Genomic DNA, 13,721 nt, shown 5'->3' with positions numbered 1-13,721 from the left:
AAACTAGCATTTGTGTAACAGTATTGATAGCTATTGATAGCTAGCATTAGCATTTAGCGTTAGCATTCAGCAGGCAACATTTTCACAAAAACCAGAAAACCATTCAAATAAAATAATTTACCTTTGAAGAACTTCGGATGTTTTCAATGAGGAGACTCTCAGTTAGATAGCAAATGTTCAGTTTTACCTGAAAGATTATTTGTGCAGGAGAAATCGGTCCGTTTTCTGCGTCACGTTTGGCTACCAAAAAACCCCGAAAATTCAGTTATAAAAACGCCAAACTTTTTCCAACATAACTCCATAATATCGACTGAAACATGGCAAATGTTTAGAATCAATCCTCAAGGTGTTTTTCTATATATCTCTTCAAAGATATATTGTTCGTGGAAGCGTGCTTTCCCCTCTGTATCCCATGGGAAAATGCCAGCAGCTGAAAATTACGCACCAATTTAGACAAAGGACACCGGGCGGACCCCTGGCAAATGTAGTCTCTTATGGCCAATCTTCCAATGATATGCCTACAAATACGTCACAATGCTGCAGACATCTTGGACGAACGGCAGAGAGCTTAGGTTCATTCATGGCACATTCACAGCCATATAAGGAGACGATGGGAAACAGAGCCTCAAAAATTCTGCTCATTTCCTGTTTGAGGTTTCATCTTGGTTTCGCCTGTAGCATGAGTTCTGTGGCACTCACAGATAATATCTTTGCAGTTTTGAAAACGTCAGAGTGTTTTCTTTCCAAAGCTGCCAATTATATGCATAGTCGAGCATCTTTTCGTGACAAAATATTGCGCTTAAAACGGGCACGTTTTTTTATCCAATAATGACATAGCGCCCCCATAGGTTGAAGAGGTTAATAATGACATGACAACTTTGCTGTTGAGCTTCCTTTATTTAAAAAGTAAATCACATTGAATTTCATCCAGATTAAAAGCTGTTTGAGCAATTAAATATTTGGTGTCCTGAGTTTGACATAGCAGGTGTAGGGGCGTGCCAGGCGACCATGAAAGTAGGATACTACACTGGCGTCAATTTCCTCTGGAGGTTTGGTGCCCCTGAAGGTGAAGCGCTGAAGAAGGGAAGTAAAGAATAGGAAGAGCACTGTCCTGGGAATCCCCATCCCATCTCCCAGGCAGCACCGCTTCCCTGATGGACAGTGAGAGAGGAGAGAAGTTACCTTCAGCAGTCAACCTACAATCCTGAGACTGAAACCTACACATTGGCCTAGATTGATATATGCAAAACCTATCAAACAAGATGCTAGCCATGTGCATGTACATTGTGTGATGATGTTGAGTCTTTTTTCTCTGAGAGCTACTACAGAGTGGTTATTGTTTTTCACATTCTCATATTATTCTATTAGACAATTGTAACATCATTTTACCCAGTCCAAAAACAAGAAATCCGTTGTTTTCCTTAAATACTCCATTGTCATCCAGGAAGTTCTCCGGGTCAAACTCATCCGGGTTCTTGAACAGTTTGGGGTCAAACAGCACAGATGACAACAGTGGAAACACTGTGGTTCCCTGGAAGAATTACAAAAGAGTACTTACATAAAACAATTGACAGTTTAACAAGTAAAAAATAATAGACGTGTAGGATAGGTGTGCGGAAATGGTGGTTACCTTTGGGATGCGGTAGTTGTGGAACGTTGTGTCTCGGGTCATTTGGTGAGGGAAAGCAATGGGAGCAAGACTCAGACATCTCTGTATTTCGTGGATGACAGCGTCCGTGTAGGGCATCTTATGTCTGTCGTCAACTGTGGGGACTCTGTTTGAGCCAATCACCTCGTCTATCTCCTTCTGAACTTTCGCTGAGGGAGAGAGACAGTCATAGGCCTTCATAGCATTTGGGTTAATATACAGTGTTTATAGTCTGTTGGGAATTAAGAAATGCCCACATGTATGTGCTGCTTACATGGTGTGTAATGTAAACTCTCTATTGTAGCTATTTGGCTGGTTTACCAGTACTATTTTCTTTAGCAATAAATTTGTATAATTTCAATAACAGTGATACAGAAGAAAGAATACCTTGGATGTCAGGGTACTTGATCATCATCAGACAGGCGTGTGATAGGGTGGAGGACTGAGTCTCCGTGCCGGCAGCAAACAGATCCCACACACACGGAAACAAGTTGTCATAGTTGAACTCGGTCTCGGGCTGACCCTTCTCCTAAGGAAAGTTGGAAGACACCTCTAAATCCGATACTGATAGATTTGTGAAAAAGTAAGATTTTTGCACAAAGATTCAGACAAAGATTCAGACCCACGTAAACATTGATCATATATTGTTGGTGCTATTACAATATTTTGATACCGTGTAAGAGGTTCAACATCCAATTCCAGGAATCAATCACTGTTTTACCTCCAGCATTTTAACCAGGAAGACTTCGAAGTAGTCCTGGGGGTTAAAGGTGTCCAGGTTTTTAAGGCGACGATCTGCTTCCTCTCGTATGTAAGCTTTGGCCTTGTCTATGGCCTTAAACAGCTCATGGTGTTTTCCTGGAAAGCACTCAACAATTCTCGGGGAAATGTTGTACAACTAGAAGAGACGCAACATTGGAAACATGGGAAGGAAAGAAGGGGTGGTTGTTATATTCAAATGGTGACCCACATACTTTTGTAATCATTATCCATTTCGGCAGGCAAGCTTATAAGACACAATCAAGTCATGCTTTGGAAGAGCTGGTATAGATAAATAACAGGCATAGAGAGCATATCATAAGTATTTATCCACCTTGTTTTTTTTCACATTTTGTTGCATTACAAACTGGGTTTGAAATGTATATATTTATGATTTCTTTGTCACTGATCTACACAAAATACCAAATAATGTCAGTGAAAATAACATTCGATACATTTCTACAAATTAAATTGGTTATATAAGTATTTGCCCCCTTTGTTGTGGCAAGCCTTATTAGGTTCAGGAGTCCATTTACCTAACAAATCATAGAAGTTGCATGGACAATAATAGGGGTTAACATGATTTACTGAATGACGACACCATCTCTGTACCCCACACATACAATTATCTGTAAGTACCTTCCCTTGAGTAATGTTTTTTGAGCATAGATTCAACCACATTGGCTTTTCCAATGCCTCGCAAAGAAAGGCACCAATTGTTATACACAAATTATTTTATTTTTTACAGACACTGAATAACGCCTTGAGCATGGTAAAGTTATTAATTAGGCTTTAGATTGTGTATCAATTACAACCAATCCTAAAAAAAAAGTTAAATCGCTGAGCGGTTTCCTTCCTTTTTGGCAACTGAGTTAGGAAGGACACCCCCCCTCCCATCTATCAATAGGGGCCCATCTTTTCAAGACATTGGAAAACCTCCCTGGTCTTTGTGTTTGAATCTGCATTTGAAATTCACTGGTTGACTGAGGGACCTTACAGGTAATTGAAGACACTGTATGTGCTACCATACCATTGCCATTTTGCTTTTTAGCATGTCGAAGTATGTATAGACAGGCTTGTAGAGGATCTGAAACTCTGGGTCGTTGTATTCAAACTTGCGCCCAAAGACGATGGACCAGAATAGGTTGATAATAGAATGGAACAGGAGTTCTTTGGGGTTGACAGTGGAATCTGGAATAGAGACAGCAGACAAGCATAAACACACATGCTTGCACAGCACAGGAGGTTGGTGGCAAATTATATATATATATATATATATATATATATATATTTATTTATTTTACCCCTTTTTCTCCCCAATTTCATGATATCCAATTGGTAGTTACAGACTTGTCCCATCGCTGCAACTCCCGTACGGAATCGGGAGGCGAAGTTCGAGAGCTATGCGTCCTCTGAAACACGACCCTGCCCAGCCTTACTGCTTCTTGACCGAAGTCAGCGTGCATGCGCCCGACCCGCCACAAGGAGTCACTAGAGCGCGATGGGACAAGGATATCCCGGCCGGAATAAGTGGTAAGGTATCAAATACATTAAAACACATGGTTTCTAGGTGTTTGATGCCATTCCATTCACTCTTTTCCAGACATTATTATGTACCGACAGATGTCACAGACAAAAACAACATACCTCCATATTCACTGAAGGCTTTCACTAGACTCTTAGCTTCCTCTTGGACCTTCTCCTCGAGGCTCCTGCATCCTTTTCCAAGGTTTTTCAGGGACATCAAGGAGAAACTGCGAAGAGTTTTCCACCTCTGCCCATTACTCAATCCCACCCCTAGATTGATGTGTACAACAGGACAGAGAGATAGGATGAACAATGCACAGTACTTCCCTTTTCTAAGCAAAGTCCATTTCCACACAGATTACGACACTATGACACGTGTATCTTATTACATCCCTCTTCCAGTCATTTTACTCACCGTGTTCGTTAACAAGTTTCAGGGTAATGGCAGAGTTGGCTCTTCCATTGAACTCTTCTCCTTGGTTGACAAAAGCATCCTTGATAGCCTGATAGCCAGAGATCACCACTACAGGTTTGGAGCCCAGCCATACAGTAAACACTGAGCCATACTTCTTACTGAGCTGAGGAGAGATGAGAGGAACCCATTGATTCTTGAAGAATATAACTTATAACTCCTTCATGAACTTAGTACAACTGTCTTATCCCTTCATTTGATCCCATTGTCTTTAAGCAAACAATCAGGGCTGAGTAGATTATTTTGGAAATATAATCTGTTACAGTTGCTAGGTACCTGTCCAAAATAAGAATCAGTCATGTTAACTTTTGAAATATCCAAACTCAGTAACATTAGTTTCCCCTCAAGAGGCAATAGAAAAAGACACAAATGTAATCTGATTACAATATTTTTTATGGTACGTAACTGATTCGTATTGTAATCAGATTACATGTAACTGATCACAGTACATATAATTAGTTCATCCTCAACACTGCAAACAATGTATACTGTAGCGTAAAATTATTAAAACTATAATATTGACCTATGACTGCAGTACTTGCATCCGTAGCTACATCTATGACTTTAAGAGAGTGAAACAGATTGAAGCTTTTAACTGACCTTCATGTAGGACTTGTCCGGTCGTTTCAGATCCATTTGTAACAAGTTACCAAGCAGAGGAATTGGTGAAGGACCCGGAGGCAAACGTCCATAGCTGCTCTGTTTCCCCATGTACTTCCAAAGTAAAATAATAACCACTATAGCCATTATTATGGACAAAATGTTAGTCTGCAGTACATGTAGTAAATCCATGTTCAAGTCACTTAAGGACTAAGATGTGTCCGAGCAGTGTGGCAACTCTTAGCTATGTACTGTAGGCAAAGAGAGAAAGTGGAACGTTGTGTGCAAGATGTTACAGGTAAGCTGTTGGAGGGTAGACAGCAACTATCATTTAGTGAATGACTAATAAACAAGAAAGATGTGTTTGACGACTGTCATAAAAAATAGTGACTCTTTTAAGGGCTCCTCCCAACACCCTTGGGGTATGTATAGAGTACGCTCTCCTGCACTGTATGTAGCCTATTTTAACAGACAACGTGTATAGCTGATTTGTAAAAACGCTACGCAGACAAAATCAGTTAAGAAAATAAGCCGCACAATAGACGGGTTCAAATCCAAATGTATTGGTTGTGTACACATATGTTGCAGATGTTATTGCCGGAGCAACGTAATGCTTCTGTTTCTAGCTCCACCAGTGCAGTAATACCTAACAATAGAAGACAATACACACAAAAGCCCAAAAATTCAATTAAGACATTTCAGAACGAGCAACGTCAGACTCCAGAATATAAATATATATGTTTATGATGGTGTGTATAGACATTATGGACAGTATATGAATAGAAAAGGTGTGAAAAGGTGTGAACAGCACCTGTTCTATAAGGATGAGCCTTGCCTAGACAACAGTATATACATAAAAATCAAATCAAATTTTATTTGTCACATACACATGGTTAGCAGATGTTAATGCGAGTGTAGCGAAATGCTTGTGCTTCTAGTTCCGACAATGCAGTGATAACCAACAAGTAATCTAACTAACAATTCCAAAACTACTGTCTTATACACAGTGTAAGGGGATAAGGAATATGTACATAAGGATATATGAATGAGTGATGGTACAGAGCAGCATACAGTAGATGGTATCGAGTACAGTATATACATATGAGATGAGTATGTAGACAAAGTAAACAAAGTGGCATAGTTAAAGTAGCTAGTGACATAAGAATGCAGTCGATGATCTAGAATACAGTATATACATATGCATATGAGATGAATAGTGTAGGGTAAGTAACATTATATAAGGTAGCATTGTTTAAAGTGGCTAGTGATATATTTACATCATTTCCCATCAATTCCCATTATTAAAGTGGCTGGAGTTGGGTCAGTGTCAATGACAGTGTGTTGGCAGCAGCCACTCAATGTTAGTGATTGCTGTTTAACAGTCTGATGGCCTTGAGATAGAAGCTGTTTTTCAGTCTCTCGGTCCCAGCTTTGATGCACCTGTACTGACCTCGCCTTCTGGATGATAGCGGGGTGAACAGGCAGTGGTTCGGGTGGTTGATGTCCTTGATGATCTTTATGGCCTTCCTGTAACATCGGGTGGTGTAGGTGTCCTGGAGGGCAGGTAGTTTGCCCCGGTGATGCGTTGTGCAGACCTCACTACCCTCTGGAGAGCCTTACGGTTGAGGGCGGAGCAGTTGCCGTACCAGGCGGTGATACAGCCCGCCAGGATGCTCTCGATTGTGCATCTGTAGAAGTTTGTGAGTGCTTTTGGTGACAAGCCGAATTTCTTCAGCCTCCTGAGGTTGAAGAGGCGCTGCTGCGCCTTCTTCACGACGCTGTCAGTGTGAGTGGACCAATTCAGTTTGTCTGTGATGTGTATGCCGAGGAACTTAAAACTTGCTACCCTCTCCACTACTGATCCATCGATGTGGATAGGGGGGTGTTCCCTCTGCTGTTTCCTGAAGTCCACAATCATCTCCTTAGTTTTGTTGACGTTGAGTGTGAGGTTATTTTCCTGACACCACACTCCGAGGGCCCTCACCTCCTCCCTGTAGGCCGTCTCATCGTTGTTGGTAATCAAGCCTACCACTGTTGTGTCGTCCGCAAACTTGATGATTGAGTTGGAGGCGTGCATGGCCACGCAGTCGTGGGTGAACAGGGAGTACAGGAGAGGGCTCAGAACGCACCCTTGTGGGGCCCCCGTGTTGAGGATATTTCCACATATGAAGTGGGTAAAACAGTATGTAAAAATTATTAAAGTCACCAGTGTTAAATGACAATTTTACAGTTGAAGTCGGCAATTTACATACAGCTTTGCCAAACACATTTAAACTCAGATTTTCACAATTCCTGAAATGTAATCCTAGTAAAAATTCCCTGTCTTAGGTCAGTTAGGATCCCCACTTTCTTTTAAGAATGTGAAATGTCAGAATAATAGCAGAGAGAATGATTTATTTCAGCTTTTATTTCTTTCATCACATTCCCAGTGGGTCAGAAGTTTACATACACTCAATTAGTATTTGGTAGCATTGCCTTTAAATTGTTTAACTTGGGTCAAACATTTCGGGTAGCCTTCCACAAGCTTCCCACAATAAGTTGGGTGAATTTTGGCCCATTCCTCCTGACAGAGCTGGTGTAACTGAGTCAGGTTTGTTGGCCTCCTTGCTCACACACGCTTTTTCAGTTCTGCCCACAAATTGTCTATAGGATTGAGGTCGGGGCTTTGTGATGGCCACTCCAATACTTTGACTTTGTTGTCCTTAAGCCATTTTGCCACAACTTTGGAAGTATGCTTGGGGTCATTGTTTATTTGGAAGACCCATTTGCGACCAAGCTTTAACTGATGTCTTGAGATGTTGCTTCAATATATCCACATACTTTTCCTGCCTCATGATGCCATCTATTTTGTGAAGTGCACCAGTCCCTCGTGCAGCAAAACACCCCCACAACATGATGCTGTCACCCCCATGCTTCACAGTTGGGATGGTGTTCTTCGGCTTGCAAGCCTCACCCTTTTCCCTCCAAACATAAAGATGGTCATTATGGCCAAAAGTTCTATTTTTGTTCATCAGACCAGAGTACATTTCTCCACAAAGTACAATCTTTGTCCCCATGTGCAGTTGCAAACCGTAGTCTGACTTTTTATGGCGTTTTTGGAGCAGTGGCTTCTTCCTTGCTGAACGGCCTTTCAGGTTATGTCAATATAAGACTAGTTTTACTGTGGATATAGATACTTTTGTACCTGTTCCCTACAGCATCTTCACAAGGTCCTTTGCTGTTGTTCTGCAATTGATTTGCACTTTTTGCAGCAAAGTACGTTCATCTATAGGAGACAGAACGCGTCTCCATCCTGAGCGGTATGACGGCTGCGTGGTCCCATGGTGTTTATACTTGCGTACTATTGTTTGTACAGATGAACGTGGTACCTTCAGGCGTTTGGAAATTGCTCCCAGGGATGAACCAGACTTGTGGAGATCTACCAACTTTTCCTGAGGTCTTGGCTGATTTCTTTTGATGTTCCCATGATGTCAAGCAAAGAGGCACTGAGGTTGAAGATAGGCCTTGAAATACATCCACAGGTACACCTCCAATTGACTCAAATTATGTCAATTAGTCAATCAGAAGCTTCTAAAGCCATGACATCCTTTTCTGGAATTTTCCAAGCTGTTTAAAGGCACAGTCAACTCAGTGTATGTAAACTTCTGACCCACTGGAATTGTGATACAGTGAATTATAGGTGAAATAATCTGTAAACAATTGTTGGAAAAATTACGTGTGTCATGCACAAAGTAGATGTCCTAACCGACTTGCCAAAACTATAGTTTGTTAACAAGAAATAAGTGTATGTAAACTTCTGACTTCAACTGTATATAGGGCAGCAGTCTCTAAGGTGCAGAGTAAAGTATAGGGTGGTAGCCGACTCGCAACATTGACTAAGTTCAGGGCAGGGTACTGGGCGGAGGCTGGCTAGTAACAGTGACTAAGTTCAGGACAGAGTACTGGGTGGAGGCCAGCTTGTGGTGACTATTTAACAGTCTGATGGCCTAGAGATAGAAGCTGTTTTTCAGGCTCTCTGTGCAAGCTTTGATGCACCTGTACTGTCTCCTCCTTCTAGATTGTAACAGGGTGAACAGGCTGTGGCTCGGGTGGCTGAGGTCCTTGAGGATGAGGATGGGGCAGGGGCAGGGGCAAAGCCAAATTTGCACCTTCTTGACCACATTGTCTGTATGGACTGACCATTTCAGGTTGTCAGGGATGTGGAAGCAGATGAACTTGAAGCTTAATGATGAGCTTGGAGTGCACTATGGTGTTGGTTGTCTAGCAACAAAACCGATGTGTGCACAACTATGGGGCAAAACAGACTGAATTGGCTTAGATTGTTGATAACATGTAAACTATATTTTGTGAGCACCGGTCTCTCAAATACATCGTTATGGTTGTTGGTAGCTAGCTAGATAGCTAATATTAGCCATATTAGCAGAAATGTGACAGTCAAAACACCTCAAAACAAGATATTGTATCAACAGCAAGATCAAATGAGCTGAAACGAGCCACTTTACGGTCCACGACATGGCAGTTTCATGTCATTGTTGTTTGCTATCTGGCCATCCAGAACCATAACATACATACTTTCCGTCCATTTGAAGCGAACATTGTTTTCATGACGTTGTTAGCTAGCCAGTCTAGTTTCTTTGCCAGTATCACTGACAGTGAAAAAGTACATGCCCCCTTTCTGATTTTCTCTATTTTTGCAAAAAATAAATAAAAACGAATTACTTTCAGATCTTATTAGATAAGGGAAACCTGCATTTACAAATAACAAACAAAATGTATACTTATTTTATTTATTTAATGAACAAAGTTATCAAAAGTCCAGTCCAAATCCCAATTGAGCTGTTGTGGCAAGACTTGAAACAAGCAGTTAATGCTTGAAAGTTAAAGAAGTTCTGCATGCAAGAGTGGGCCAAAATTTCTCCACAGCGACGTGAGAGGCTGATCAACAACTATAGCAAGGGTTTGGTTGGAGTCATTGCAGCAAAATCTGGCACAACCAGTTATGAGTGTAAGGGGGCAATTACTTTTTCACAGGGGCATTGGGTGTTGGATAACTTTGTTTATGAAGTAAGTATGTAATCGTTGTGTTATATGTTCCCTTTATGTAATATATTTCGGTTGAAGATCTGAGTACATTCAATAGCAAAAATATGTAAAAGTAGAGACAATTAGGACAGGGACAAATACTTTCACACCACTGTAGGTTTAAGTTTGCAAACCAACTCAATAATATCAGTTGTGCCAATCACAACCATTGTGTCAAAAGCATATGCAAAATGTGTTGTACCATCACAAGACTATTATCATGAGTTAATTGATTTATTTTTCTGGTAACCTCTAACATTCCAGTCACAGCGTTCTGCTTCTGTCAAACAGATATTATATGTGTACATGGATATACTTGTGTGTTTACACAAGTCCAAAACAACAGTTATATGTGAGCAGGCAAATCGGAACACGAAGCTCATTTTTTAATGACAGGTCTGGACACACAAGATATTGTTTGAATCTAGCTGAAGTGTGCAGTACTATTTATTAGTTGAAGCAAAATTTACAACCAAACGTTGTATTACAACACATCAGTCATATTGAATACAAAAGGCAGAATAACATAGTGACCCCCACAGTATACATAGTGTACAGTACCCCTAAGTGCTTTGCATGTATATATGTACAGTCCTAACCATGTAGCAACCTACAAAACAAAACACATTTCATTGGCTTACATTTTAACACCAGAACTTCTGGTCCTGTTTCCATAACATTTCAATAGAGAACTTAATATGAACCTATAGGCCTGTGCAGAAATGTTGTCCTGTTTTACAAGGGAGCAAAGCAGGGGAGTATGATAAAAAGTATGGAGATATGGTAAGCAACATCTCTGATGGGAATTCTTGAAACCTGACCAAAAACAAGCTTAAAAATACATGAATGTGGACAGAAATTAGCCTTGAAATATCAACCCATACCTTAGAGATCCTACCTGAGGATAATAGCAAGATACATACAACTCAATAACCCGTCTATAGTTGTCTACAAGAAAAAAGGTGGTAAATGTAAGGCTATGGTTACTATATAATGACAAGCAGCTGACTGTGAAGCTGAGCCTGTGACCTCTCCACAGTAAAGTGGTCACTCCTCAGTCCTGAGTTTGATGTAGCAATCATAGGAATGTGGCACGCGGCCAAAGCTGGAGCACGGTGGCTCGATGTTGATCTCCTTTGGAGGTTTGGTGCCGGTGAAAGTGAAGCTCTGCAGGAGGGAGGTAAAGAAGAGAAAGAGCTCCACTCTGGCCAGAGCCTCCCCAGGACACACCCGCTTCCCTGAGGGAAAAGAGAAGGGAGAGGTCATTGTCAGTCAGCTGAGCCTATAACTGAATTGAAGTTGACCAGAGGTTTCTTGTTAAGTTTTTTAAATGAGTGGGGAAATCCTAGGCTGGTGGATCAGCCTAGCTCCACCAGGCTAGGGCTGTCACACCTTGATCTGTTTCACCTGATCTTGTGATGGTCTCCACCCCCTCCAGGTGTCGCTTATTTTCCCCAGTGTATTTATCCCTGTGTTTCCTGTCTCTCTGTGCCAGTTCATCTTGTATGTTTGTCAAGTCAGCGTGTTTTTCCTGTTCTCCTTTTGCTATTCTCTTTTTGATAGTCTTTCCGGTTTTGACCTCTGCCTGATCATCCTGCCTGCCCTGACCTTGATTCTGCCTGCCTTTCGGTACCTTTTGAACTCTGAACTGGTTTTGACCTTTTGCCTGTCCATGACCATTCTCTTGCCTTACCCTATTGGATTATTAAATATTGTAAGACTCCAACTATCTGCATCTGGGTCTCGCCTTGTGTCATGATCAGAGCAGTCACAATCCTATCATATTGTAATGTTTTTTTTGTGGATAGGATAGATACAGGAACTCACTTAATCCACAAACTACTTGCAGCATGATCTTACCCACTCCAAAAGCGAAGAATCCATTTTTCTTGAAGCATCCATTTTCATCCAGGAAGTTCTCTGGGTCAAACTCATCTGGGTTTTTAAACAGTTTGGGATCAACAAGCACAGAGGACAGCAGAGGCAGGACCATGGTACCCTGAAAGAATGACAAAATAACACCCATCACTTGCTATGAAAACTGCATGTTGATCAGTAAAACAATTTTAACACTTATAACACTTAAATATGGTGGAATGTAACATTCAGTGTTGGTACAATTACATAATTGTGGTCACCTCTGGAATGTGGTAGTTGTAGAACTCTGTATCTCTGATCACTTTGTGGGGTACAGAGGTGGGACTGAGGTCCATGTATCTCTGGACTTCGTGAATGACAGCATCCGTGTAGGGCATTTTAACTCTGTCGTCAACCGTGGGCACTCTTGAGCCAATCACCTCGTCTATCTCCTTCTGAGCACTCTCTTAGGAAGATTTAAGTCACACTTTATAATACGTTGCACTGATACTATGTACGGATTGTTGTTGGAGTTATTACATGTAACTACATCGTAATAAATGTCAAACTATTTATAGTCCAGGACTATTCTTTTGGGGATTACAATGTTATCTAATAGGTCTAGGAGACTTGGATGCAATCGATAAAGAGCTGGGTAGCAGGGAACCTTGATTGTGAGGGTACTTTATCATCATCAGAAATGATTGTCTTAGGGTGGATGATGTGGTTTCTGTTCCAGCAGCAAACAGGCTCCATGCAGTCATCACCATATTATCATTGTTGAACTCAGTGTTGGGATCATCTTTCTCCTAAGAGAAGAGAATAAGTCACCATCAGTTATGTAAGTAAACAGCGACATCTGGTGGCTAGTTGTTGCCATCTCCACATACTTATTGCCTCTAAATACGTTGGAAAACCAGACATTGGCCTCTCACTTGTCTATTCACTCATGATAGCCAAACTCACATAAGTGGACATGGAGAGTATCCTAATTCCAGCCACATTCCATATTTTCATAATGTGTAAGAAGTTCACCCTCCAATTTGAGGATCATGCTGTGTTTTCTACCTCCAGCATTTTGACCAGGAAGGCCTCGATGAATTCCTGAGGTTCAGAGGTGTTATTCTGCACTTGAATTGTGTTCCCATGCAAAACTAGACAGATAGCTAACAACTAAGTATTCAATAAAACTCCCAAAGCGTGACTTTTCTTGAATGAATATATTGAAAATAATATACTTTGGTATTCAATTCACATCAACATACTGTTCGCAAGGTACTAAATGATATCATAACCGCCATCGATAAAAGACTGTACTGTGCAGCCGTCTTCATCGACCTGGCCAAGGCTTTCGACTCTGTCAATCACCATATTCTTATCGGCAGACTCAGTAGCCTCGGTTTTTCTAATGACTGCCTTGCCTGGTTCACCAACTACTTTGCAGACAGAGTTCAGTGTGTCAAATCGGGGGGCATGTTGTCCGGTCCTCTGGCAGTCTCTATGGGGGTGCCACAGGGTTCAATTCTCAGGCCGACTATTTTCTCTGTATATATCAATGATGTTGCTCTTGCTGCGGGCGATTCCCTGATCCACCTCTACGCAGACGATACCATTCTGTATACTTCTGGCCCTTCCTTGGACACTGTACTATCTAACCTCCAAACGAGCTTCAATGCCATACAACACTCCTTCCGTGGCCTCCAACTGCTCTTAAACTCTAGTAAAACCAATGCATGCTTTTCAACCGTTCGCTGCCTGCACCCGCACGCCCGACTA

General features: G+C 41.4%; 2 protein-coding genes across 2 annotated transcripts; both read right to left on the bottom strand.

Annotated features, from left to right (window-relative positions):
• Nucleotides 1-883: 883 nt before the first annotated feature.
• On the bottom strand, nt 884-5,325 carry LOC115137647 (cytochrome P450 2M1-like). The gene is made up of 9 exons (XM_029673972.2): nt 5,007-5,325; nt 4,350-4,512; nt 4,055-4,204; nt 3,438-3,598; nt 2,370-2,546; nt 2,036-2,177; nt 1,631-1,818; nt 1,390-1,531; nt 884-1,151 (listed from the first exon to the last, which is right to left on the bottom strand). Exons 1-9 carry the CDS (start codon nt 5,196-5,198, stop codon nt 952-954), a joined length of 1,515 nt encoding a protein of 504 aa, XP_029529832.1. The 5' UTR covers nt 5,199-5,325; the 3' UTR covers nt 884-951.
• A 5,256-nt stretch (nt 5,326-10,581) lies between these two features.
• On the bottom strand, nt 10,582-13,246 carry LOC115137816 (cytochrome P450 2M1-like). Its single transcript, XM_065024080.1, has 6 exons — nt 13,241-13,246; nt 13,014-13,070; nt 12,613-12,754; nt 12,227-12,411; nt 11,949-12,087; nt 10,582-11,326 (listed from the first exon to the last, which is right to left on the bottom strand). The coding sequence occupies exons 1-6, from the start codon at nt 13,244-13,246 to the stop codon at nt 11,136-11,138; spliced, it is 720 nt and encodes a 239-aa protein (XP_064880152.1). The 3' UTR covers nt 10,582-11,135.
• Between the last annotated feature and the right edge of the window lie 475 nt (nt 13,247-13,721).

Source organism: Oncorhynchus nerka, linkage group LG11 (genome assembly GCF_034236695.1).
Source record: "Oncorhynchus nerka isolate Pitt River linkage group LG11, Oner_Uvic_2.0, whole genome shotgun sequence".
NCBI lineage: Eukaryota > Metazoa > Chordata > Actinopteri > Salmoniformes > Salmonidae > Oncorhynchus > Oncorhynchus nerka.
The sequence above is the reverse complement of the archived record's forward strand: the minus strand, read 5'-3'. Positions and strand labels throughout refer to the sequence as shown.